The sequence below is a fragment of the Megalobrama amblycephala genome, linkage group LG15, assembly GCF_018812025.1.
Source record: "Megalobrama amblycephala isolate DHTTF-2021 linkage group LG15, ASM1881202v1, whole genome shotgun sequence".
Classification (NCBI taxonomy): Eukaryota; Metazoa; Chordata; class Actinopteri; order Cypriniformes; family Xenocyprididae; genus Megalobrama; species Megalobrama amblycephala.
Genome location: NC_063058.1, coordinates 27869237 through 27896349, shown reverse-complemented (window position 1 = coordinate 27896349; position 27113 = coordinate 27869237). Strand labels below are relative to the sequence as shown.

General features: G+C 40.5%; 1 protein-coding gene and 2 pseudogenes across 1 annotated transcript; all 3 read right to left on the bottom strand.

Annotated features, from left to right (window-relative positions):
* Window positions 1-545: 545 nt before the first annotated feature.
* Window positions 546-10587, bottom strand: LOC125247035 (annotated as a pseudogene).
* A 391-nt stretch (window positions 10588-10978) lies between these two features.
* Window positions 10979-25017, bottom strand: LOC125246808 (annotated as a pseudogene).
* Window positions 25018-26142: 1125 nt separating this feature from the next.
* On the bottom strand, window positions 26143-27001 carry LOC125247034 (von Willebrand factor A domain-containing protein 5A-like). Its single transcript, XM_048158198.1, has 3 exons — window positions 26989-27001; window positions 26372-26490; window positions 26143-26286 (listed from the first exon to the last, which is right to left on the bottom strand). The coding sequence occupies exons 1-3, from the start codon at window positions 26999-27001 to the stop codon at window positions 26158-26160; spliced, it is 261 nt and encodes an 86-aa protein (XP_048014155.1). The 3' UTR covers window positions 26143-26157.
* Window positions 27002-27113: the final 112 nt, after the last annotated feature.

Here is a 27113-nt window from a genome sequence, read left to right as displayed (position 1 = left end):
TTAAAATTGTAAATTTTCATATAAATTGTTACAGTATGTTCACGAGTTTCAAAACGGATTCGAATTCACATTGATGTCGATTGAGAAGTTATTTCTGCAAACTCTGGTGAGTTTCTATGTTAACAGAAATATTAAGTCGATGTTTTAAACTGATTTAATGATTAGAAAGGATTGTATATATATTAGTGTACGGGAAAAAAAACAGTCAGAGTTAAAAGAAGTTTATTGAAAATGTTTTTTTGTGTTTCAATACACTTTTTGCAAACGGATATTAGGGAAACAGATAAATTTTATTCTTGTTAAATGTATTTTATGATGTTCCCTGTGTATATGGAGGAAAAAGATGATTTAGATGTGAAAAGTGAGTATTTTGAGATGCAGATGATCAACCTGTGTGTTAAACAGATTTATCCGTGCGTTTATTATGCTCACGTGTATTGATGTTAAATTGCTAAGCTAACACGTGTGAGTGAAGCCTGTGAGTAATGCTTTTGATGATTTATTTACTCATATGGAGTTTGTGACAAGCTAATGTGAATCTTTAGAGATGTTAACTCTGAATTGTGTTGTTTTGTGTAGACTGTTTTTTTTTTATTGCCTGATTCCATCCTGTGACCTGATCAACTGTGAGTTTATGTGATCTACGGCGAGCCAGACCCTGTGATTCTGTGAAGGCCTTATTGCTGACGTTCAACTCGAACCTGTTTGCATCGCTGGATTCTTTCAGTTACAGCTAAGCTGTTACTTTGCACACACTACCCGGGTAGTGGAGATCCCACCTTTCTGAGAGCCGATCCATGACACTGCCTTCATGGCCACAAACTGCCACTCGACCTGCTGGTCTATTTTACAGCCGTATAACCAGATCAGAGCCAGGAGAGTGGCCCATACTGACCCATCCACCTGTGTACAAACCATCATCCACTGCATTTGTTACTGGACACTGGACACAATCATCGCTGTCTTATTATTTCATCACATCTCTCACCTGTGCTGGTTTCTGATTGGTCAGCTCATCCTTCGTCTTCCCAAACACATCAGCCAGTGTGGCGTCCAGCTCCCAGCAGCCTGACGCCTTCTGGAGAGAAACCAGCTGGAGTAACAGGTCATCCTGTGGGTCAGGAGCAGCTGAACACACAAAATTATATTGTTCGTATTATGTGCATGAAATTATTTTGGAAGGACTTTTGTCCTTGTCAAAAATTAATTCTGGAATAATGCCTCATATATTTGTTTAAAGAGTAGTGGGTACTGTAGTTTAAATTTTATTCTGCACAGCATTCAAGAACTAATCTAGACTTTCTAAACATAACCACTGTGTCCATCTCATGTTGTGTTTGCCAGTTATATATGTGTGTGTGTGTGTGTGTGTGTGTGTGTGTGTGTGTGTGTGTACTGTATAATGTATGATGTTTGATTTGAGACTCTGTTTGAGCAGTCGGAGCAGCAGTCTTAAAACGGCTGAAAAAATTCTGGACCTCTGCAAATGATAAACAATGATTATTAACCATGAGGCGACGCTGCATCTGTATTTCACATTTACTGACACTGTGTATTTACTGTATTACTTGTCATTAATCCAATCTTCTGTTCAGGTGCAGTCACTGAAAAAAAAAATATAGTTAAAATGAAAACTTCTTACTTCTTTTTCTTACTCAGTAACAACAGATAGAACATTTTCACAGATATGAAAACATTTATGTCGGTGACTATTATTTGAACTGCTTTACTTCACTGTTTTAAAAAAGGTATTTAACAATTATATATATATATATATATATATATATATATATATATATATATATATATATATATATATATATATATATATATATAGCACTGAGGGATGTAAATATAATAAATCACAGAAAGGCGTCAGCAGTTAACAGTTTAATGTAACATTTCCTATTTCAGGACTAACAAAACAATGGCAACTTCCTCTCTGTACAGTGGCCAAATCTGCAAGATAACTGTGAGGTTGGTGTTTTTGGGCTGATTAATGAGTTGATTAATGAGTTAATTTCTTCGTAAGTTGAATATGGAAGGTGGTCTGGCGGAAGCTAGATATTTTACTTCATAACTTGTTGAATATGAAGGTCTTTATTAACTTCTGAAGGTCTTTATTAACCCCCCGGAGCCGCGTGGAGTACGTATATGATGGATGGATGTGGATGGATGCACTTTCTTCAGCTTCATACTCGTGAACCTTCTTCACTGCCATTATAAAGTTTGGATGCGTCAGCATATTTATTAAAATATCTCTGATTAAGTTCATCAGAAAGAAGAAGGTCATATACACCTAGGATGGCTTGAGGGTGAGTAAAGCTTGGGATAATTTTCATTTGAAAGTGAACTAATCATTTAAGATTCCACCAACAAGCGATCCACACCAGACTATCACAGGTATAATGTGAGCAGTGAAGTCGCAGCTCAATATATTGTGAGCACATAAATCGTGAGATTTGGCTTTGCATTGCATTTGGTTTACATGTACAGTGAGAGTTGGTATTTAACAAAAACTTAGCTGAAAACAAACAGTATATGGCCGGATTGAAACAGAATTGTCTCGTATCGCAGCTGGTTAGGACAAATCCTCTGATTAATATGAAAAAGATGCCTTGTATCACATGTCGCGACATTGCATCACGTCTGGTTAGGACATGGTCTGCCGCTCTCAGAAGCGTGGGTGGCATCGGGATGTTCGCTTACAGTATATCGCTCCTCAAGTATTTCAATCTTCTTTTTACCCTCAAGTGAAGAACAAAAAAGATCTTCACCATGAGTACATTTGGGGTCTTTACCTTTTTTTGCCTTCTTACTGAAAGAACCGAGCATTTTTGAGCAGCGAAACGATTGTTCATCGATGCCATCATGGGATCTCGCTGCCCAAAAAGAACAAACAACAGACAAATTTATGATATATTATTTAAAGGGATGGTTCACCCAAAAATAAAAATTCTGTCATCTCAAGTTGTTCCAAACCTGTATGAATGTCTCTGTTCTGCTGAACACAAAGGAAGATATTTGGAAGAAAGTTTGTAACCCCATTGACTGCCACAGTATTATTTTTTCCTACTATGGTAGTCAATGGGGGGGTGAGATCTGCTTGATTACAAACATTCTTCCAAATAACTTCCTTTGTGTTCAGCAGAACAAAGACATTTATACAGGTTTGGAACAACTTGAGGGAGAGTAAATGTTGGCAGAATTTTCATTTTTGGGGAAACTAACCCTGTAAATGATTTGTTTAAAAAAATTACATATTTTGGTGAGGTGGGTGGGTTACCGTTTACTACGCTACATCCTAGTTGCAAATCTGTAAAACATTTGATTTCTCATATTAATGAGGTGAACACAAAGTGTATATTATATATTATTATATGATTTCTTAACAAAATTTAATCATGACAAACATAAATTCAGTCAAGTGTGGCTAAAGTTCAAATCCAGTCAACTTTTGACGGGTGGCGTGTCATACATACAAATAACAGAATGACAAAACTCTTGTTTGTCTTACCTAATAGGGCACGTTGTTGATACACATCTGAAAAACATTTGATTTCTCATATTAATGAGGTGAACATGCTGTAAATAGTCAAGTGACCAGTAAAAGCGATTTATACACACATATTCAGAGCACTAACCATATGTCTGCACTCTTCTCTGCAGCAGGGGTCCTTTCACAATCTGTCTGCTGTCTTTATTAATGGCAATGAAGGCTGTATGAACACTGCTCACTCCTGCCTGAACACTGAGCTCCACTATCCTGCTCTCAACATCTGCATCACCTGACCTCTCCTCCTGCTCCAGAGAGCGGATCAGGGTCCGAGCCGCCAGCCGGTGGATGGCCAACCTGCAACGGAAACTGGGATTTATTATGGGCTTAGAAAAGCAAACAGCAGATGTAATTAACTAGTATCAAAATGTAAGTAAATAAGTGAAAAAGTGACTTTGATAGGAATACACAAATATTAATTCTGGCCAATACCAATGTAGGAATTAAGGACGAACCGTACAAATGAATCTTCTAGATGATTCGTTCAAACATAACTCCACACAAAACTCATCTCAACACTGAGGATCCCAAATCAACACGCAGAACCCAAAATCACAGAATCTGTCATTTGCGGCTCCATTCAGTCTACCAAAACCCTCAGCTAAGTACTTTATGGCCATGCATGGAAGGAAAAACATTACAAATGTTGAGCAGTAAACACAAGACTAAATGACTGAAAAGACAACGCAACTTGAGCCGCAAGACTCCACTCCTCTGTCAGCACACCAGAACATGATTGGCTTCCAACGACATCAATCCGGAAATGAAAATACCTTCAGCAACAAACCTGGGAAACACCTTTCTCTAAGCCAAGGATGCTGACAAAGGAAACTCCATTTAAAGTCACAAATGACAAACGCAAGTACCTTCAGATTCTAGCTGATCTGGTGCATTGATTTAAAGTCTAATAACCCGCCTAAGAAGTGATAGAAGGGTTAAATTAATGATTGATTGGTTCATTCAGATGAAGTCCATATATTGCTAAGAATTTGATTTCATCATTTCACTCTCTTCAAACCCATTCTTTCCTCACTTCCTTTATTTCTGCAACTAGTGTGAATGTGTGAGTGTTAGAAAGAGAAGTGTCTTGTGTTATGTGCTTACGAATTTAATGTCTTAAACTGACCGATCTTTAAGACAGTTACTTAAAATGGTAAAGTACATAAGACCGCGATGGAGACGCAGACAGCAAGAGGTCTGGGGGAAAAAGTTCCTGGGACAGGTAATTTAGGTGGAAACGCAGCTACAGTGTGTGTTACCCTGTTTCCTCAGTTGGTTTGAGGCAGAAGTGGAGCTGGTTTGTTACTGGTTGATCTTTCAGACTGTATTTGACTGTCACTGTTCCCTCAGAGCCTCCTGAACTCTATAAAAGAGGGAAAATGAAGATTTTATAATCTAAACGAATGAAGGTGTGTTCACACTTCACACGCGTAGTTTGGTTCTCTTGGTTCTTTTGGTCTGGACCAAAACAGAAAAGTATACATTTAGTCCCGATTCACTTCACGTTCACATTGTCATTTTTAACACCGAAACCTAAAGATACAAAACAAAACAAAAAAGGCTTTTATGATGTATATTTGCGCTGGCTAAATGCGCTCATTGTAAGTGCATACATGGTATTTTAACCAGCTGAGATCTCAGAAAATGTGTAAAGGAGTCAAAACAGTGGCAGGAATCCCTCCATTACACACACAAGTGAAGATCTGCCAGAAGACGCCTGAACCCAACTGTAATGGGCAACATATGATGACAAGAACCTTTTTAGGGTCGCCATCTTGTGACATCATGTCCTGTCTTTGGTCCGTGTTGCGTTCATATTTCAATCAAACCACACCAGAGTTCATTTGGAAGAGGACTGAGACCCATCTTTTCAACGGTCTCGGCCCGCTTGTTTGGTGCACACCAGGGTTCAGATGGCAGCGTTCACATATATTCAAATGAATCACACTAGAGTTTTGTTTAAATCAAACCAAACCTGCCAAGTGTGAACACACCTTAATTCTCATTAAAGAAACAGATGCTACATCATCTCACCTCTCCTTTAAGGTGGGCATAAATGAGTGACCTTTGACACCTGGAAAGAGCACATTGATGGGTGGAGACAGTGTGTCAACAGTAATGCCATCTGGAAGGGTCCAATCCACAGAGATATTAACCACAGCGGGCTGCAGCGCAAACCTGAGGGACTGCATCACCTGATATAGTTTGAAGAGAAAGAGAAACCATTGAGACATGTGACTAGGAAACATCTTGTGCCTGTGAAATCCAGTGGAGAGCTTTACTTTGGGCTGCATGCGGTCGGTGCCTGTGATGAACTGAGCGTGACCAGATCCCTCCCTGGCCATTCCTGTGATGAGGCGGTACTTGCACCCTCACCAATCCCGAATGAGAAACACCTGAACACACAATAAACTCTGTTAGTGTAAGTGATGAAGATATGAATGATGGGAAGATCAAACCCAGCAGACCTTTACCTGTGAGAGTGAGCATGATGTTTCACCAGGTCCAGCACCTCTTTAGTGTTACACACCTCTCCATCAGTGAAGATGAACAGCTGAAGAGAGAACAATAATTTATATCAGACAAACCACTTAATCAGAGCTGTAAATATTCAGATATTTTCAGTTTTACAGACTCTCTCTCTCTCTCTCCACTATGAAAAGGCACAGCTAAAATGTATTGAAATTTGAAGATTATAAATCAGCTCTAAGAAAAGTGCCACCTGAAACTTTGTCATTGTTTTGACAATTTCCTGTCATCTGTGTACAAGAATCAATTACGTCTAAGCATGTGACACCTGTATAAATATAGTTATGCCACCTGTGTGTCTCGTTAAAAGGTTTGTAAGCATGAAACAACATATAAAATAATTTAATTCTTTTAGTTTTTCTTAAAACTTAACATACATACAAACCCGATTCCAAAAAAGTTGGGACACTGTACAAATTGTGAATAAAAAGGAATGCAATAATTTACAAATCTCATAAACTTATATTTTATTCACAATAGAATATAGATAACATATCAAATGTTGAAAGTGAGACATTTTGAAATGTCATGCCAAATATTGGCTCATTTTGGATTTCATGAGAGCTACACATTTCAAAAAAGTTGGGACAGGTAGCAATACAAGGCCGGAAAAGTTAAATGTATATATAAGGAACAGCTGGAGGACCAATTTGCAACTTATTAGGTCAATTGGCAACATGATTGGGTATAAAAAGAGCCTCTCAGAGTGGCAGTGTCTCTCAGAAGTCAAGATGGGCAGAGGATCACCAATTCCCCCAATGCTGCAGGCGAAAAATAGTGGAGCAATATCAGAAAGGAGTTTCTCAGAGAAAAATTGCAAAGATTTGAGTTATCAGAAGTTATCATCATCTACAGTGCATAATATCATCCAAAGATTCAGAGAATCTGGAACAATCTCTTGTGCGTAAGGGTCAAGGCCGGAAAACCATACTGGATGCCTGTGATCTTCGGGCCCTTAGACGGCACTGCATCACATACAGGAATGCTACTGAAGGAAATCACAACACGGGCTCAGGAATACTTCCAGAAAACATTGTCGGTGAAAAATCCACCGTGCCATTCGCCGTTGCCGGCTAAACTCTATAGGTCAAAAAAGAAGCATATCTAAACATGTCAGAAGCGCAGGCGTCCGGGCCAAGGCTCATTTAAAATGACTGTGGCAGTGGAAAACTGTTCTGTGGTCAGATGAATCAAAATTTGAAGTTCTTTTTGGAAAACTGGGGCGCCATGTCACCGGACTAAAGAGGACAAGGACAACCCAAGTTGTTATCAGCGCTCAGTTCAGAAGCCTGCATCTCTGATGGTATGGGGTTGCATGAGCGCGTGTGGCATAGGCAGCTTACACATCTGGAAAGGCACCATCAATGCTGAAAGGTATATCCAAGTTCTAGAACAACATATGCTCCCATCCAGACGTCGTCTCTTTCAGGGAAGACCTTGCATTTTCCAACATGACGATGCCAGACCACATACTGCATCAATTACAACATCATGGCTGCGTAGAAGAAGGATCCGGGTACTGAAATGGCCAGCCTGCAGTCCAGATCTTTCACCCATAGAAAACATTTGGCGCATCATAAAGAGGAAGATGCGACAAAGAAGACCTAAGACAGTTGAGCAAATAGAAGCCTGTATTAGACAAGAATGGGACAACATTCCTATTCCTAAACTTGAGCAACTTGTCTCCTCAGTCCCCAGACGTTTGCAGACTGTTATAAAAAGAAGAGGGGATGCCACACAGTGGTAAACATGGCCTTGTCCCAACTTTTTTGAGATGTGTTGATGCCATGAAATTTAAAATCAACTTATTTTTCCCTTAAAATGATACATTTTCTCAGTTTAAACATTTGATATGTCATCTATGTTGTATTCTGAATAAAATATTGAATTTTGAAAATTCCACATCATTGCATTATGTTTTTATTCACAATTTGTACAGTGTCCCAACTTTTTTGGAATTGGGTTTGTACATGCATATATACTACTTAAAAAATATTAACAATTCCTGTTAAGGCTGAAAGAAAATATTTTCAGAATTGTTTATTTGCAGTAAAGAGACATTTAGTTCCTGGGAAGCTGTGATGGAGTATATTGGTTGCTGCATAATTACAGTAAGTAAAGTTTTTTGTTTTTTTGACAGCAACTCACTTCCTGTTAAGATAAACTGTACAGTAAATCATTAATGTGGATGTTGAGGTGTTGTTGTACCTGTCTGGGGTGGTCGGGTAACAGGGCTGACTGTAGATGTGTTTTAGAGGCTCTAAAATCTCTGTGCCGCCCATGTCTGCTTTCATTTTCTTCACTGTCTTCAGAGCCTGATCCATAGTTTTCTGATTGTATTCGACACTCTGACTGCAATAAAAACCACAATGATATCTTTCCTCTCACACATTTCAAAACTGAATATCTCTGAATGAAGATCTAGATTACTAACGGGAAGAAGGACTCAAAATAAGAGCCAAATCCATAGATATTGAAGTAGCATCCCATGGGCAGACTCTTCAACAGTAACAGCAGAGTGTCCTATAGAGAGACATGGACAGATAATGAAATGTGTCTTTTTTTGCGTGTCTGAATTATTGTCAGCTATGCGGTACCAAATCAATCACTCTTGAGTATTTCACTTCATCAGCAAAGCGGCTGTTTCTCAGTGGTTAGAAAGTGAGAGAGAAATGGAGAGATGAGGTTAGCCTCACTTTGGTATATCAACCAAAAATAGTAGAAATGTGATTTACATGATTTTAATTGAACTGCCCCTGATGTTAATCTAGCAACTAGGAAGGAAAATATTTTGAATATTTGATAACCAACTAATTTACCAAGCTACTACTTGGCTAATTTTTATTCAAGTTTTAAGTGAATTTTCTGTCTGTTTGTGTACAGGAGTAACTGCTGCATTTCTGCTGTGACATCATTATCATGAGATACCATGTGACCAAATACCTGCATGTCAACAGACCCCAAATGCACATTTTAAATCTTACCTTTGCGCTTTCTATGCGCATCTGTGCTCTTTTCCCACGATGCATCATTTTGTCCATACTGCCTGATCTGTCAATCACAAAAACAAACTCTCCTTGTTTTGCCAGTGACATCACTTCCTCTGGGAACTCTGGGTACAAACTTATCATGACCACTGGGTCCCTCATCAGAGAGCCTGAAATAGAGAGAGAGTCAGTGACAGCTTGATCACTCAATCCCATAATCCCAGTGAGCTGCAGGTCATACCTGATGGGGCAGTGGTCACTCCTGCCTCCACTATAGCAGAGGGCTGATGGGTATCCTGATAGTACACAAACAGCTCAACGTCCTTATCAAACATGTGACCAGGACTCAGATTCACCTACACACATAAAAACACATGCATCAAACTGCTGTGCTCACACATCCAGATAAACACATGAAGACACACAGTACCGTCGCCTGAGTGTGATCAGAGAGGAGGAACACTAGAGGATCCAGAGTGCAGCTGGACTCTAGTTTGGAGATGGGCTTTGGAGAGCTCACATGGACACTGAGAGTCAGCGTGTAGGGAACAGATCCACATCCTGATGAAATCTCTGAGACTATACCAGCAGCTGAACCTGACACACACACACACACACACACACACACACACACACACACACACACACACACACACACACACACACACACAGAGTGTGTTAGAATCAGCTTCTCTCCACTAATAAAGTGTGTGTCAGCAGCTGCTGTAGTACCTGCTGGTGTGTATCGGGGGTTGAGTACAGCCGGCAGACAGAAGCGCAGCGAGTGGTCGGCCTGCACAGCGAGCTCGGTGACGTAGATGATGGTGACGGCAGCGTTCTGACCCGGCGACAGACACCCGACACTCAGTCTGAACACATCAGGACTCTCTTCGCTCTCTTCCAACAGAAACGCCTGCTGACCCGAACTCACAGCGTCATCATACTGATCCCTCGCCTGTGAGACACAATTTTGTTACATGGTGCACAGTAAAAATACATGCAAATAAGCTTCCAGCAGACTTATATTTGGACTCACAGTTTCTCTGTCTTGCACCTCTGCCACAATCTCCTGCTCTCCGATCTTGGCACTGAAGTGGCAGACAGCAGCATCAGCAGGCAGAGGGAAGACGAACAAGGCCTCCAGGGGGCGCTCTTCCTCATTCACATACTGCAGAGTGGAGGAGACTGTGGCTACATGATCCTGAACCCGAACCTCCACTGAGATGCTCTTCAGAGGCACTGAGTCACACAAACCAACAACAACAACAACATCACAGATACAGCAGAACAACATTACAATAAACCTCACACACAGTTCTCTGAGAGGTAAATAAAGGATTTAATAGACTCCATACTCATAAATAACAGATTAAAGATGAACGGGAACACGTGACAACACAACTGACATTCAACATGTGTTAAGTTAGGAAACAGATAACAGTAAATGGGTGAATTCATACCTGGCTCGTTTTTCTCAGTCACAAGACCGCAGTTCACCATTCTGACGTTCCGATAGACGCAATGAATCGAAAAGTCGAAATCGAAAGTGAAACTAAAACACAGATCGTATTTCCTTTAAATCTGCTTTTAAATCTTCACAGATAGATTCAATTTATGCGAGTAAATCCAGTGTTCTTGAACGTTTCTAATGAGACTAGATGTCTGGGGGTGTTCGTCAGTTCCTCTGGGTGGAGCCTACGTGAATATTCATGAGATCATCCTATTGTGGGCGTGTCCATGAGACAATGCGCAAACGAGTGGAACTGAAAATATTAGTGCATTCTCCTCAAATTGCAACTGTTTAATGGATTATTTCTTAATGGTAATAAAAGTGTCAACATTCAGCATAAACTGCAAGAGATTACATGTCCAAAACAATGTTTGTAATGTGATACGTCGTTTGAGCTGTTTTTCCTGATTGATTACAGGAATTCAGATAAATAAGTAGCGTAAGGATAAAGCAGAGCAAACAAATGAGCGAATAACATATGCTAGCCTTGGCTAATACACTAAGAGTGTTGAAATGTTGAAAATCACACAGTACCACCAGGACTTGTCTTCTTTAGAACAATTATTTTTAATCGGATTCAAGTTTTCAGTCTCAAAACCACCAAAAAAAACAAAACACAGAACAGAACAGTTTTTACTTGACCTCATTCATTTAAATGATTGTATCTTGAGAAAAATTATAAGAAAGCCAAACATATTTTCCTTTGGTACATGAAACTCAAATGATGGTGCAGATCACTCACATATATTTATAAACTGGTGTTGATTTGAACAAATTAAATGGACTAAACATTAAGTAAACAAGTAACAGAAAAACAGGGAATGAAACTGTAACAATTATTTTGTCTTCTGGCGAAACAGACTGTAGAAACACAGACATCTTCAGATTCCCAGAGCCTCTTTGGTCACATGACATCCGAGCAGGACATTACCCACACACACACACTGAGACAGATCGCCCACTGAAACACACACACACACACTCAAATCATCAGTGTGTGTCACAGAACTGAAGATATCTGAATGAATGTGTTCTGGAATGGAGATCCCACCTTTCTGAGAGCCGATCCATGACGCTGCCTTCATGGCCACAAACTGCCACTCGACCTGCTGCTCTATTTTACAGCCGTATAACCAGATCAGAGCCAGGAGAGTGGCCCATACTGACCCATCCACCTGTGTACAAACATCATCCACTGCATTTGTTACTGGACACTGGACACAATCATCGCTGTCTTATTATTTCATCACATCTCTCACCTGTGCTGGTTTCTGATTGGTCAGCTCATCCTCCGTCTTCCCAAAACACATCAGCCAGTGTGGCGTCCAGATCCCAGCAGCCTGACGCCTTCTGGAGAGAAACCAGCTGGAGTAACAGGTCTGCAGAGAAAGAGAAAGTTATATGTGCGTTCAGTAACGGGTCCTTCTGGGGATCAGGTTCTACTATATAATATATAATGTATTTATATAAAATATTTATATTAGCACAAACAAATACACATTATATATATATATATATATATATATATATATATATATACAAATACACATATATATATATATATATATATATATATATAAATGTATATAAATATACATATATAAAACATATCTTACCCAATTTGTGAGACCAACGTCGCTTACCTAAAAGACAAACTCATTTCAAGATGCACATATTGCATATTTACTGTTATGTGATGGAAACATTCTGACATTATAATTTTAATTATTTTATACATGTTCTGAACAAATGTAAGTGCTGCTTGGCATGAAAGTGTGTCGCCACAATGCTAACATACTGTGGGTGGTTTCTTACCAGCTCCTGGATGAACGCCTACATCTCATAGCTTAGAAAATAACAGCACACCTCAACAAGCCACACGAGTTTAAGGGATTTGTTCATGTCTGTAGCACAAATGTTTGAGACAAGCTTTCTGTGCTCTTGATCAGTGTGGTAGCAGCTGGACTGACCTTCAATCTTGTTCTTCTATTCACTGTTCATATTTTTTATATATATATATATATATATATATATATATATATATATATATAAATAACTACATAAACAATTAAATAAAGCAATAGTTTTGTGAAACTGGTACATTTAATTAATATTACATTGGGGTGCATTTACCCAGTCGTGACGTAGACTTGACACGTGACTTTCCGGCTACAGGCAGAGAAACCAAAGGTCAGAACAGATTCAGATCTGGACAAACAGCCAAGAACAGACACATCCAAAAGAACTAACAAACAAGAAAGGCTCTGCAATAGTGACTCTTATTTTAGCAAACAACACAAATGCATTCTCACAGGAACAAAAAGATTGAAGAGAATCACTTACCAGATCCCTAAAACAGGAAAAAAAAAAAAAAATTACATTGTAAACTGGAAAATGATATGAAAAGCATTTGAAATCCTTACGGTCACTAAAACACATGAGATATGATTTATCTTACCCTGCAAGGCTCTTCTTCACTTTCCTAAAAACAAATTTATTTCACATTATTAAAGACAATGTGAAACTTCCTAGTCCTCATTCAGTCAGTCACTAAGAGTTACGTCAGTGACTGACAAATTGGGATCACGCCTGAGAGCCCTATCGTCTTCAAGTGTTAACAGAACCAGCCAATGGACTTTGCGAGTGAGATTTGCATCGCCAACCACGCCCCGTGCTGCAGGTATATTGGAAGCGAGCAGTTATGCACTCACCAAGTCTTCGCTGAGGAGCCGAGCGTTTCTACGTTGATTCAGCTCTGCTAATCTTCAACAAGTATAGGCAGGAACACACCAAGCCAATGCCAACGAATTAGTGGAGACAAAAGCAGACTGCGGGGTTGGCTCACGTCGGCAGCGTCTGTGTCAAAAGTTGGCCTGACACACCAAACCGATGCCGACAGCCAAGTAGCACGTCCGTTCTGCGCCTGCGTAAGATGAAATGCCTTTCCGTACCAGCAGGTGGCAGTAGCTGAACGGCCAATCAGAATGATCAGATGGCCCGACGGACCGACGAGCTCCGACACCGATTCAACATGTCGAATCGGCCGAAAAAAACTAGATGAGGACCAACTTCAGCCGACGGTGTGGAACACACTGAGAAAACTTAGGTCGGCTTTGTGTGTTCCTGCCTTGTGGTGCAGAACCTGGAAGAGTTCCTGTCTGTGCGTTTGGTGTGATGGTGCATCAGCGGTGATGGTCTTCAAGAGAAACTCTGCACAGTTGGAGCCTTTTCTGCACGCCTATGTTGGCAATCTTCCCCCTGTGCAATTCAACACAAAAGATCTTTTCCACTGAAAGAGTGAACTGGGGTTGCCTTTTCCAAAATGTCATTCCACCCATGCGTTTCTGGATGTGGTTGTTTCCTGGCCCTGGCTGACAGTCACGATCACTCCCCTTCGTGTCTGGGATGTAAGCATGCTGAGGTAGCGTTCGTGGATGAGTCATGTACCCACTGCGGGAAGATAACCATCTTGGTGATGAGATCAAGACTCCATTACCTTGAAAGAGGTGGGGTCCCCTCCACTAACCCCCGATCTAGTCCTCTTGCTGGCTGGCAGAAGCCTACTTTGGTGGCTAAGTGTGTAGAGTGATCTGAGGATTACAGTGGTGGCTCTGCCACCAGGCCAACCCCTGCGGCCCACTCCTCTGTGGCATCACAAGCTGTAGAGCTTCTGAATGCTGGTGCTGGTCCTTCTCATGGAGGACCCAGTATCTCATTTGGAATGCCACAGGAGGACCAGATGTCAATGGCTGCATCTGAGAAAGGGAGTGAGTCCTCTGGAGATGAGGATTCGGCTGCGTTGCCCCCATCGGGTAAAGCAACATTGTTCGGGTCCGAACCAGAGCTGACAGCCATGCTTTCCCGGGCCGCCGCGAGCATCAGGCTCAAGTGGAACCCTCCACCGTATCCCAAACCCTCAAGACTGGATGACTGTTTTTCTGAGTCGGACCCGCTGCTCAGCAGTGCCCTGCTCCAGTAACTTTCTTCCCGGAAGCGCACAAGGAGATAACAAAGTTGTGGAAGGCACCTTTGTCTGCCCAAAGCTGCTCCGGAACCCCCTCAACTCTCACTACTCTCAATGGCCCTCCAAAGGATTTGTGGAGATCCCACAGGTGGAGCGTGCAGTTGCGGTGCAGCTTTGCCCGCAAAATGCTGCCACCTGGTGGGGTCATCCACGTCTTCCACTCTCGTGGCCAAGACTTACAGTGCTGCTGGACAGGCTGCGTCTGCCCTGCATGCCATGGCGCTCCTGCAGGTCTACCAGGTGTGATCAAAGTTCTGACAAAAGTGTGATGCAGCAACTTCGTAAAGCGATGGACCTCACCCTCCGGGTGACAAAAGTCACTGGGTGGTCCTTTGGTCAGGCAATGTCCACCTTAGTGGTCCAAGAGCGACATTTATGGCTCAACCTGGCTGAGATAAGCGAAGCCAACAAAGTAACCTTCTTTGACTCCCCCCTCTCCCAGGTTGGCCTATTTGGCGATGCGGTTGAAAACTTTGCCCAGCAGTTTTCAAATATACAGAAGCAGACGGAGGCGACAGATGCCTCCACCAATGGCTGGGGTGCTGTCTACAACAGGCTTCTGGACAGGACCTTGTCTGCAGTTGTATATCAATTACCTTGAGTGGCTAGCAGTATTCCATGGCCTGTGTCGGTTTCGATCGTTGCAGCGGGACAAGCATGTCCTTCTTCCACCCCAAGGGTTCGGGGGGATCAGGCGGCTTAACTGGGGTGCTGGAAGACGCATGATTGTGGCGTTTTTCTTAGGGATCCCAATTCATCAGTCACTGACATAATTCCTAGTGGCTGACTGAATGGGAACGTCTTGTCACCACAATCCCTGCATTCACCGCTGAGTGACCGGGCACTGCTCGGCTCCTCAGTGAAAACTTGGTGAGTGCATAACTGCTCGCTTCCTATATACCTGCAGCACAGGGGCGTGGTTGGTGATGCAAATCTCACTCGCCAATGTCCATTGGCTGGTTCTATTAACACTCGAAGATGATAGGGCTCTTTGGCATGATCCCAATTCATCAGTCACTGACATAACATCTCCATTCCCTCCTTCAGGGAATGGGGTTACATTAGTAACCTAATGTACATATCCAAAACTTGATTTAACATATTAATAAGGAGAAAACATCAAATGTTCTTTAACAAATAGTCAACTTACAGAAAAGGTGATTCATACTCACACAATCAGAGCCGGGACCTCCTCCTCTTAGCATCGGTCTGTTTGGAATATGTAAAAACACTAAAATAGAAATTGATTTCGATTAACATATGAAATGTACAAGGGCACATTGGTCTTGAAATTATAATAAAAATAGACACAGACATGCTCACAAGTTTACAATCAGAGAACCAACCGCATGTCTGCACTCTTGTCTGCAGCAGGGGTCCTTTCACAGTCTGTCTGCTGTCTTTATTAATGGCAATGAAGGCTGTATAAACACTGCTCACTCCTGTCTGAATACTGGTCTTGACAATCCTGTTCCTGAAGCGCTTCATTTTATCCATTATACTGCTCCTGATGCCAAACAAATCTGAACCACTTAACCTCTCCTTCTGCTCCAGAGAACGGATCAGGGTCCGAGCCGCCAGATAGTGGACAGCCAACCTGCAACAATATGGAGGAAATTTGTTGGATTAGAAGAGTAAACAGTGGATTTCACTACAATTCAATGTGTTTCTATGCGTGTTTGTGTGTGTTACCCTGTTTCCTCAGTTGGTTTGAGGCAGAAGTGGAGCTGGTTTGTTACTGGTTGATCTTTCAGACTGTATTTGATTGTCACTGTTCCCTCAGAGCCTCCTGAACTCTATGAGACAGTAAAAGATGACAGAATAAGGATTAATAGCATATAAAAAGCTAAACTATATCAGTTTTCTGGCCTCTTTTCTAAGCATTTAAAGGTGCCCTAGAATCAAAAATTGAATTTACCTTGGCATAGTTGAATAACAAGAGTTCAGTACATGGAAATGACATACAGTGAGTCTCAAACACCATTGTTTCCTCCTTCTTATGTAAATCTCATTTGTTTAAAAGACCTCTGAAAAACAGGCGAATCTCAACATAACACCGACTGTTACGTAACAGTCGGGATCATTAATATGTACGCCCCCAATATTTGCATATGCCAGCCCATGTTCAAGGCATTACACAAGGGCAGCCAGTATTAATGTCTGGAGCAGCACAGCTGAATCATCAGACTAGGTAAGCAAGCAAGAACAATAGCGAAAAATGGCAGATGGAGCAATAATGACTGACATGATCCATGATAACATGATATTTTTAGTGATATTTGTAAATTGTCTTTCTAAATGTTTCGGTAGCATGTTGCTAATGTACTGTTAAATGTGGTTAAAGTTACCATCGATTATTACTGTATTTACGGAGACAAGAGAGCCGTTGCTATTTTCATTTTTTAAACACTTGCGGTCTGTATAATGCATAAACATCTTTATTCTTTATAAATCTCTCCAACAGTGTGTAATGTTAGCTTTAGCCACGGAGCACTATCAAACTCATTCAGAATCAAATGTAAACATCCAAATAAATACTATACTCACATGATCCGAAGCATGCATGCAGTATGCATGACGAACATCTTGAAAAGATCCATTTGAGGGTTATATTAGCTGTGTGAACTTTGTAAATGCACTGATTTATAGTCAAGAGCTCGTGGGGGCAGGGAGCGCGAGATTTAAAGGGGCCGCGCGCTGAAACGGTGCATAGTTAATGATGCCCCAAAATAGGCAGTTAAAAAAAAAAAATAAAAAAAAAAAAAAAAAAAAAAAAAAAAAATCGATGGGGTATTTTGAGCTGAAACTTCACATTCAGGGGACACCTTAGACTTATATTACATCTTGTAAAAACTGTTTCTAGGGCACCTTTAAATATAATAGGTAGTGAAACCTTTCAGGCTTCAAAAAGGGACACAAAAGCACCATAAATGCATCATTGTTGACTTTGACAAACATTTTACTACTCAGTCCTATGTAATCAGTTGAAAAAATAAAATTATTCATTCAGAAATTTTTTTATTCATGTGTCTAATTAATACGTGACAAAATACACGCTACATCATCTCACCTCTCCTTTAAGTTGGGCGTAAATGAGTGCCCTTTGACCCTGGAAGAGCACATTGACGCGTGGAGACAGTGTGGAAACGGTAATGCCACGTGGACGGGTCCAACTCACAGAGATTTTAACCACAGCGGCTGCATCGCTAACCTGAGGGACTGCATCACCTGATATAGTTTGAAGAGAAAGAGAAACCATTGAGACATGTGACTAGGAAACATTTGAGCCTGTGAAATCCAGTGGAGAGCTTTACTTTGGGCTGCATGCGGTCGGTGCCTGTGATGAACTGAGCGTGACCAGATCCCTCCCTGGCCATTCCTGTGATGAGGGCGGTACTTGCACCCTCACCAATCCCGAATGAGAAACACCTGAACACACAATAAACTCTGTTAGTGTAAGTGATGAAGATATGAATGATGGGAAGATCAAACCCAGCAGACCTTTACCTGTGAGAGTGAGCATGATGTTTCACCAGGTCCAGCACCTCTTTAGTGTTAAACACCTCTCCATCAGTGAAGATGAACAGCTGAAGAGAGAACAATAATTTGAACATTTAAATACAAAAAACAATACACAATAAAAATTTACCCCTACTGTTCAACTGTGTCTCTAGGAACTTTTAGCGTCCTGGAAATGTTATTGTAGCCATAGCGGTCTTCTCTTTTTTTGTGTGTGAGAACTGTTGTCTGCTACTCAACTTCAGCACATGCATGTTTCACAACTTTTAACACAACTGCATTTGGACCACACGGGCCATCCTTCCCTCCCCACATGCATCAATGAGTCTTGTCCGCCCATGACCCTGTCGCCGGTTCACCACTGTTCCTTCCTTGGACCACTTTTGATAGATACTGACCACTGCAGACCGGGAACACCCCACAAGAGCTGCAGTTTTGGAGATGCTCTGACCCAGTCATCTAGCCATCACAATTTGGCCCTTGTCAAACTCACTCAATCCTCACGCTTGCCCATTTTTCCTTCTTCTAACACATCAACTTTGAGGACAAATATATCCACCACAATATATCCCACCCACTAACAGGTGCCGTGATGAAGAGATAATCTGTGTTATTAACTTCACCTGTCAGTGCTTATAATGTTATTGGTAATAGGCTACATAGAGGCCTATGACATATACACCAGTGATAGCCTACATTTGTATAAACTTCTCTATGAAAAATAACTCATTTATACGAAATAATCAAATAATCCATATCTGTCATCATATCTAATTCAACCCTTGTCAAAAATTAGTATGCTGTCTAAAACAAAAGTTATGACTGCTGCTTATTTACACTTAAATGATAATGATTTGCGCTTTACACAATGTACAGTGTCATGCAGCTTTGCACACAGATTTTTTATTTGGTCAGTTAAATAAAACAGACGGTGTGCCAAAGTTGTAGGCTCTGGGCCAGTTGTGGGTGCAGAGTGGAGTAAATTAATATTTATGAAATAAACTAATATTTTTAATGAAATTTACTGAAGTTATGCCTACAAAGAAAGGCCTGGTACAGTTTGTGTCAAGCCATTAATTAGTATGGTTGTTTGATGAGAAAGAGTCGAGATGATATGTAGTTGAAATAAAAGTGTTAAGAATCTGTACAGCTGAAGCATTGGACGGAGGACCATTATTCTGTTGAGCAGAACTGATGAACAACTGATGACGGCACGGTTCACCAATCGGTGGAAAGGGTTGTTTAACTCCACATGAAGAACGAATATTAAAGGTGCCCTAGAATCAAAAATTGAATTTACCTTGGCATAGTTAATAACAAGATTCAGTACATGGAAATGACATACAGTGAGTCTCAAACTCCATTGTTTCCTCCTTCTTATATAAATCTCATTTCTTTAAAAGACCTCCGAAGAACAGGCGAATCTCAACATAACACCTACTGTTACGTAACAGTCGGGATCATTAATATGTACGCCCCAATATTTGCATATGCCAGCTCACGTTCAAGGCATTAGACAAGGGCAGCCAGTATTAACATCTGGATCTTTGCACAGCTGAATCATCAGACTAGGTAAGCAAGCAAGAACAACAGCGAAAAATGGGAAGGGAGCGCACGATTTAAAAGGGCCGCTCGCTGAATCAGTGCATAGTTAATGATGCCGCAAAATAGGTAGTTAAAAAAATTAGTTAAAAAAAATCTATGGGGTATTTTGAGCTGAAACTTCACAGACACATTCAGGGGACACCTTAGACTTATATTACATCTTGTGAAAACTGGTTCAAGGGCATCTTTAAGCTGATTATTCATTTTCACCCCCAGAATGTAAAAACGAAAAATCAAGCCAATTTTACTTTACTGAAAATGAAAAAAGAAAAACAAAAAGGCACCATTTTCTCAATATTAAATCAAAAAACGAATGATTGGAAGATAGCATGATTACATTACTGTATGTACATTTATGACAATCAATTAATTTATTAATGCATGTTGAGGTGTTGTTGTACCTGTCTGGGGTGGTCGCGGTAACAGGGCCGACTGTAGATGTATTTTAGAGGCTGTAAAATGTCTGTGCCGCCCAAGTCTGGTTGCATTCTCTTCACTATCTTCAGATCCTGATCCATTGTGTCCTGATTGTACTTGACACTCCCTCTACAAAGACAGAAAATCATCTCATCTGACACATTCCAAAACTGAATATCTGAATATCTATGAATGAAGATCTAGTTACTCGAAAGTGAAGGAGGACGCAAAACGAGAGCCAAATCCATAGATATTGAAGTAGCATCCCATGGGCAGACTCTTCAACAGTAACAGCAGAGTGTCCTATAGAGAGACATGGACAGGTATTAAAGTGCGTCTCATCAGAATACTTGTCAACAGACCCGAATGCACATTTTAAAGGTTCCCTAGAATTGAAAATTGAATTTACCTCGGCATAGTTAAATAATTAGAGTTCAGTACATGGAAATGACATACAGTGAGTCTCAAACACCATTGTTTCCTCCATCTTATGTAATTTTGATTTGTGCAAAAGACCTCCGAAGAACAGGCGAATCTCAATATAACACCGACTGTGATGCAACAGTCGGGATCATTAATATGTACGCCCCCAATATTTGCATATGCCAGCCCATGTTCAAGGCATTAGACAAGCCAGTATTAACGTCTGGAGCTGCACAGCCAAATCAACAGACTTTATGCAGGTAAGCAAGCAAAGACAACAGCGAAAAATGGCAGATGGAGCAATAATGACTGACATGATCCATGATAACATAATATTTTTAGTGATATTTGTAAATTGTCTTTCTAAATGTTTCGTTAGCATGTTGCTAATGTACTGTTAAATGTGGTTAAAGTTACCATCGTTTCTTACTGTATTCACGGAGACCAGAGCCATATTGTTATTTTCATTATTAAACACTTGCAGTCTGTATAATTCATAAACACAACTTCATTCTTTATAAATCTCTCCAACAGTGTGTAATGTTAGCTTTAGCCACAGCCTAGGCTACTATCAAATTCAGAATATAAACAAATGTAAATGTAAACATCCAAATAAATACTATATTCACATGATCTGATGTAGGGCTGGGCGATATATCGAATGCTTTTGTCACGCGCATTTCGTCAGTAAAGCCGGTTCCCTGATTGCCGCTAAATCGCCATCACCTGCTTTCAAATGGAGCGGCATTTAATAGACAGAGCCGTAGATCACTGATAAGCCACGCAATATCGCGTTCATTATCGAAGGCGATACATCTGCGATATGAACGCGATATTGCGTGGCTTATCAGTGAACTACGGCTCTGTCTATTAAATGCCGCTCCATTTGAAAGCAGGTGATGGCGATTTAGCGGCAATCAGGGAACCGGCTTTACTGACAAAATGCGCGTGACAATCGCATGCGATATATCGCCCAGCCCTAATCTGATGCATGCATGCAGCATGCATGACGAACACTTTGTAAAGATCCATTTTGAGGGTTATATTCGCTGTGTGAACTTTGTTTATGCAATGTATTATAGAGTTGCGAGCTTGGGGGCGGGGAGCTCGAGCATTTAAAGGGGAAGCACGCTGAATCGGTGCATAGTTAATGATGCCCCAAAATAGGTATTTAAAAAATGTAATAATAAAAAATCTATGGGGTATTTTGAGCTGAAACTTCACAGACACATTCAGGGGACACCTTAGACTTATATTACATCTTGTGAAAAAGGGTTCTAGGGCACCTTTAAGTCTTACCTTTGCGCTTTCCATGCGCGTCTGTGCTCCTTTCCCATGATGCATCATACACTCCATACTGCCTGATTGGTCCATCAAGAAAATAAACTCTGCTTTTGTTGCCAGTGATGACATCACTTCCTCTGGGAACTCTGGGTACAAACTTATCATGACCACTGGGTCCCTCATCAGAGAGCCTGAAATAGAGAGAGAGGGTGCTTCTCAATATGCGTTCTTCAGTGATCTTGCGTCCTTGTGTTCTTGCTCTACGTCATCATCAACTGTCGAAGTTCAGTTCCAATACTCAAGAACGCAAGTACAGAGGACACATGAAAGTACCCGGATGTGTTCTTGATATTGAGGATGCATCGAATGCAAACTTGAGAGAATCAAACCGTTAAAAATCCCAGAAGACGCTGCGGGCGGTCGACATACACAAGCCTGCAAGCTTTAAAGTTCTCGTTCTCACTTATGAGATTCCCGCTACAAGCTCGCAAATACGTGACGGCTCGTGAAAGTAAACCGTTTGTTTTGCTTAATTTTAATAAAGTGATTATCTGAAGAAAGCCTGCAGTATTTTTATTGGAATATAAAAAAGAATCTTAACAATGACAAAGTACGTGACACAAAGGCTACTCACTTTCATAAATACACACGGAGAAATAAAAATATATAAAATTATATGAAAACAATGTCTAAAATAATATGAAAGAAATAATTTAATAGGTTTGTTTGTGATGTTATGTTGTATTTATTGTGCATTAGCCACTTATAATATGCTGGGATGGTCAGTTGAGTAACAAGATCGCAGCACATCTCAATTCTCAAATGATGTGTCCTCGCGTCCTTCCGAGTTTGTTCTTTTAAGGTCGCCTGGCAAGACCGGACTCTACGAGAGCGCAAGTCTGTTCTCTGCGTTCTTCGAATTGAGAAACAGCCAGAGTCAGTGACAGCTTGGTCATTCAATCCCATAATTGCTGCAGGTCATACCTGATGGGGCAGTGGTCACTCCTGCCTCCACTATAGCAGAGGGCTGATGGGTATCCTGATAGAACACAAACAGCTCAACGTCCTTATCAAACATGTGACCAGGACTCAGATTCACCTACACACATAAAAACACATGCATCAAACCGCTGTGCTCACACATCCAGATAAACACATGAAGACACACAGTACCGTCGCCTGAGTGTGATCAGAGTGGAGGAACACTAGAGGATCCAGAGTGCAGCTGGACTCTAGTTTGGAGATGGGCTTTGGAGAGCTCACATGGACACTGAGAGTCAGCGTGTAGGGAACAGATCCACATCCTGATGAAATCTCTGAGACTATCCCAGCAGCTGAACCTGACACACACACACACACACACACACACAGAGTGTGTTAGAATCAGCTTCTCTCCACTAATAAAGTGTGTGTCAGCAGCTGCTGTAGTACCTGCTGGTGTGTATCGGGGGTTGAGTACAGCCGGCAGACAGAAGCGCAGCGAGTGGTCGGCCTGCACAGCGAGCTCGGTGACGTAGATGATGGTGACGGCAGCGTTCTGACCCGGCGACAGACACCCGACACTCAGTCTGAACACATCAGGACTCTCTTCGCTCTCTTCCAACAGAAACGCTTGACAACCCGAACTCACAGCGTCATCATAACGATCCCTCGCCTGTGAGATTTAATTTTGTTATATGGTGCTAAAATATGCAAATCAGTGTCCTGCAGGTTTTGTATTTGGACTCACAGTTTCTCTGTCTTGCACCTCTGCCACAATCTCCTGCTCTCCGATCTTGGCACTGAAGTGGCAGACAGCAGCATCAGCAGGCAGAGGGAAGACGAACAAGGCCTCCAGGGGGCGCTCTTCCTCATTCACATACTGCAGAGTGGAGGAGACTGTGGCTACATGATCCTGAACCCGAACCTCCACTGAGATGCTCTTCAGAGGCACTGAGTCACACAAACCAACAACAACAACATCACAAATACAGCAGAACAACATTACAATAAACCTCACTTACAGTTTTCTGAGAGGTAAATAAAGGGTTTAAATGGGCTCCATCCTCATAAATAACAGATTAAAGGTGAACAGGAACACGTGACAACATGCCCCAACTGATAAAATAGAAAAACTTAAATTCGGATAAAATCAGTTTTTTTCACCGCAGTAAAGATAGTTTGTGGCTTTAAATTCAGATTTCTTTTGACTGTAAATCTGCAGTGCACTGTTGTAGATATGAAAATAATATTGCATTCTTCATGATTTTGTGAATTCAGACTGATTTGTGAAAACTTAATGCAGTATTACACTGAGGCTGTGCTTAAGAATAACAGTCCACAGTAGAGCTGCACTATTAATTGTTATAACTTCCTAAATGACGATTCTCATGTGTCTAAACATTGACAAAATCATACCAGAACATTATTAGTATTAACATTATGTATTAGTATGAAACAGCTTCACAAACAAGCTTTTTCAACCACACACTATTTCTGTTAAATCACAAAAGAACTGGGATTAGAGTTTATAGTTCGGATATAAACACTGACGTCTATGGTAGTTTGTATTACATCGTTACACCACCAGGTGGCGACAAGTGAATGTTAAAAAATATATTTGTAATTGAATCATTCATTCAAGAGATTCGTTCAAAAACGCTGATTCATCCAGTAATGGTATTTATGAGTGAGTCGTTGAATCATTCAAACTGTTTTTTAGATAAATAATCCATTTCAGATCAATTAAACGGTTTAAACAGACTGCAGTAATTAACATTTTGTCAGATCCTCTGGTAAATCATCTTATTTTGTTTAGTTCATGAATCATGATCTCTCTTTGAAACACAAAAATCTTGATTCTCAATTTGGCATTACAAATGTAGTGAGATAAAGCCCTCACGACAATTTCCTCGTGTGAAAAACACTTCAGCTTTCCAACATATAGCTTTAGTGTTAAGTTATGAAACAGGAAACAGTAACAGTAAGTGAATATGATGATTCATACCTGGCTCGTTTTTCTTAGTCACAAGACCGCAGTTCACCATTCTGACGCTCCGCTCGACGAAATGACGATTTAAATCGGAACTGAAACTCAAACACTGAACCTGCACTTAAATCTTCACAGACCAGTGAGGGTATATAAAATACAATTGTGTAAGTACGTATTTTATATATCTATGCTGTTGCGTGTGTATATCTTTTTCTTCGCTCCGTGAACGCGGCACGGCTATTGTATTACCGCCCCCTACCGGGTGATAAATGTCATTACAAATGGTTCTTTATGCTCCGATTAAAATGAATCTACACGTCACGTGGATCTTCTTACTGACCATTTGCTTAGATTTTTTTTTCCTTTTTTCCAGGATGCACTGTTTGCAATTCCAAATACAACTAGTATTTTAATGTGTCTTTTGTGGTATTTATATTCACCAAATTTGGGTGTTTCTGCAACTGTGGCCACTTATGATCTTGTGAACTTTTAGAAAATAAAATCTCTTAAATATACACTTTCAATAGGTATATTTGTTTTTTTTTGTTTTTTTAACAGCATTCGACAAATTATAGACATCCATCAAATGAAAAATTCTGGAATTTGTATTTTTTTTTCCTGACAGGCATTAATATAAAAATTTACATAATAACCATAAGTTCCAACGCACCTCAAAAGACGTGAATTTTAACAGTAATAATAATATGAAGCCAAGGCAAAAAATGGGTTTCCAAAGCTGTTTTAATGCACATTATTTAATTAACACTCATAATATATGAAGACTTCAGATGCAAAAGCCTCTAAGTGCCATCTGAAATTTTCTTCTAAAATGAGCATTTTTATCAAGCTTGTGTGTTTATGTTCAGTTATTTCACTTTAATGGCAATGAAAAGGACCTATTAATTGCCATTAAATGAACCTAAACATAAGAGCTTGATAAAAATGCTCATTTTAGAAGAAAATTTCAGATGGCACTTAGAGGCTTTTGCATCTGAAGTATATATATATATATAGTGAAAATGTTTGATTTAGTGGACAAAGCAGGTAAGTACAGGAGTAAAGTCACAGATATAAATGTACAATGATTAATAACTGGATGTTTGTTTAAAATAAAAATGATTACAAATGCATAAAGTGCAGTTAGTGTTATCTCCATTATGCATCATTTTTAAAGCATTTTGCTGCATTTTGTCTGAATTTCATGCTATAAATCTTATAAACATTTAAAGCTATTACACTGATGAACACATGCTGTCAAGTTCTTAACAGTGTTTGTATTAAAGCACAGGAAGTAGAAACACTGACATCTTCAGATTCCCAGAGTCTCTTCAGTCACCTGACATCGGAGCCGATCCATGACGCTGCCTTCATGGCCACAAACTGCCACTCGACCTGCTGCTCTATTTTACACCTGTATAACCAGATCAGAGCCAGGAGAGTGGCCCATACTGACCCATCCACCTGTGTACAAACCATCATCCACTGCATTTGTTACTGGACACTGGACACAATCATCGCTGTCTTATTATTTCATCACATCTCTCACCTGTGCTGGTTTCTGATTGGTCAGTTCATCCTCCGTCTTCCCAAACACATCAGCCAGTGTGGCGTCCAGCTCCCAGCAGCCTGACGCCTTCTGGAGAGAAACCAGCTGGAGTAACAGGTCTGCAGAGAAAGAGAGAGAAATACAAGTTATATGTGCGTTCAGTAACGGGTCCATCTGGGGATCAGGTTCTACTATATAATATATGCATTTATATAAAATATTTATATAAAAACACACACACATATATACACTGTAGTTCCAAACGTAGGTTCGGGAGGAGCCTAAAAATTCAGTCCTGTCAATCATCATTACGAGCGTATATAAGCAGCAGTCATTGCATCATCTCAGTGCAATTCTTCCAGCATTCCTCCCCATCTCCTCCTATTTCTCTTATTCTCCCTCTATGCAGTACTGTTACAGGGGGGTTTAGCTCGAGCCTCCTTCGAAGACAGCAAGCCAAGTTTGTTTTACCATTAACCATTCAGACTGAATGGTCAGGCGAACTTGTGAAAAGAGAAATGTTGGAGGATTCTGATATAAGAGAAGAGGAGCTTGAGTTTGTCGCCCAGCCATATTTGTTTGAACCTTGAGAGAATCTAAGATTTCGATACTCCTACATCCATCATTCATCCTGCGTCATACATATCGTCACGATTACTCTTTTGGCACAAATGGACTTGTGCAGTATGCCTACGGTTGTCTGCCGGAAGCTAATTATTTGAATTTATAAAATGATATTTTT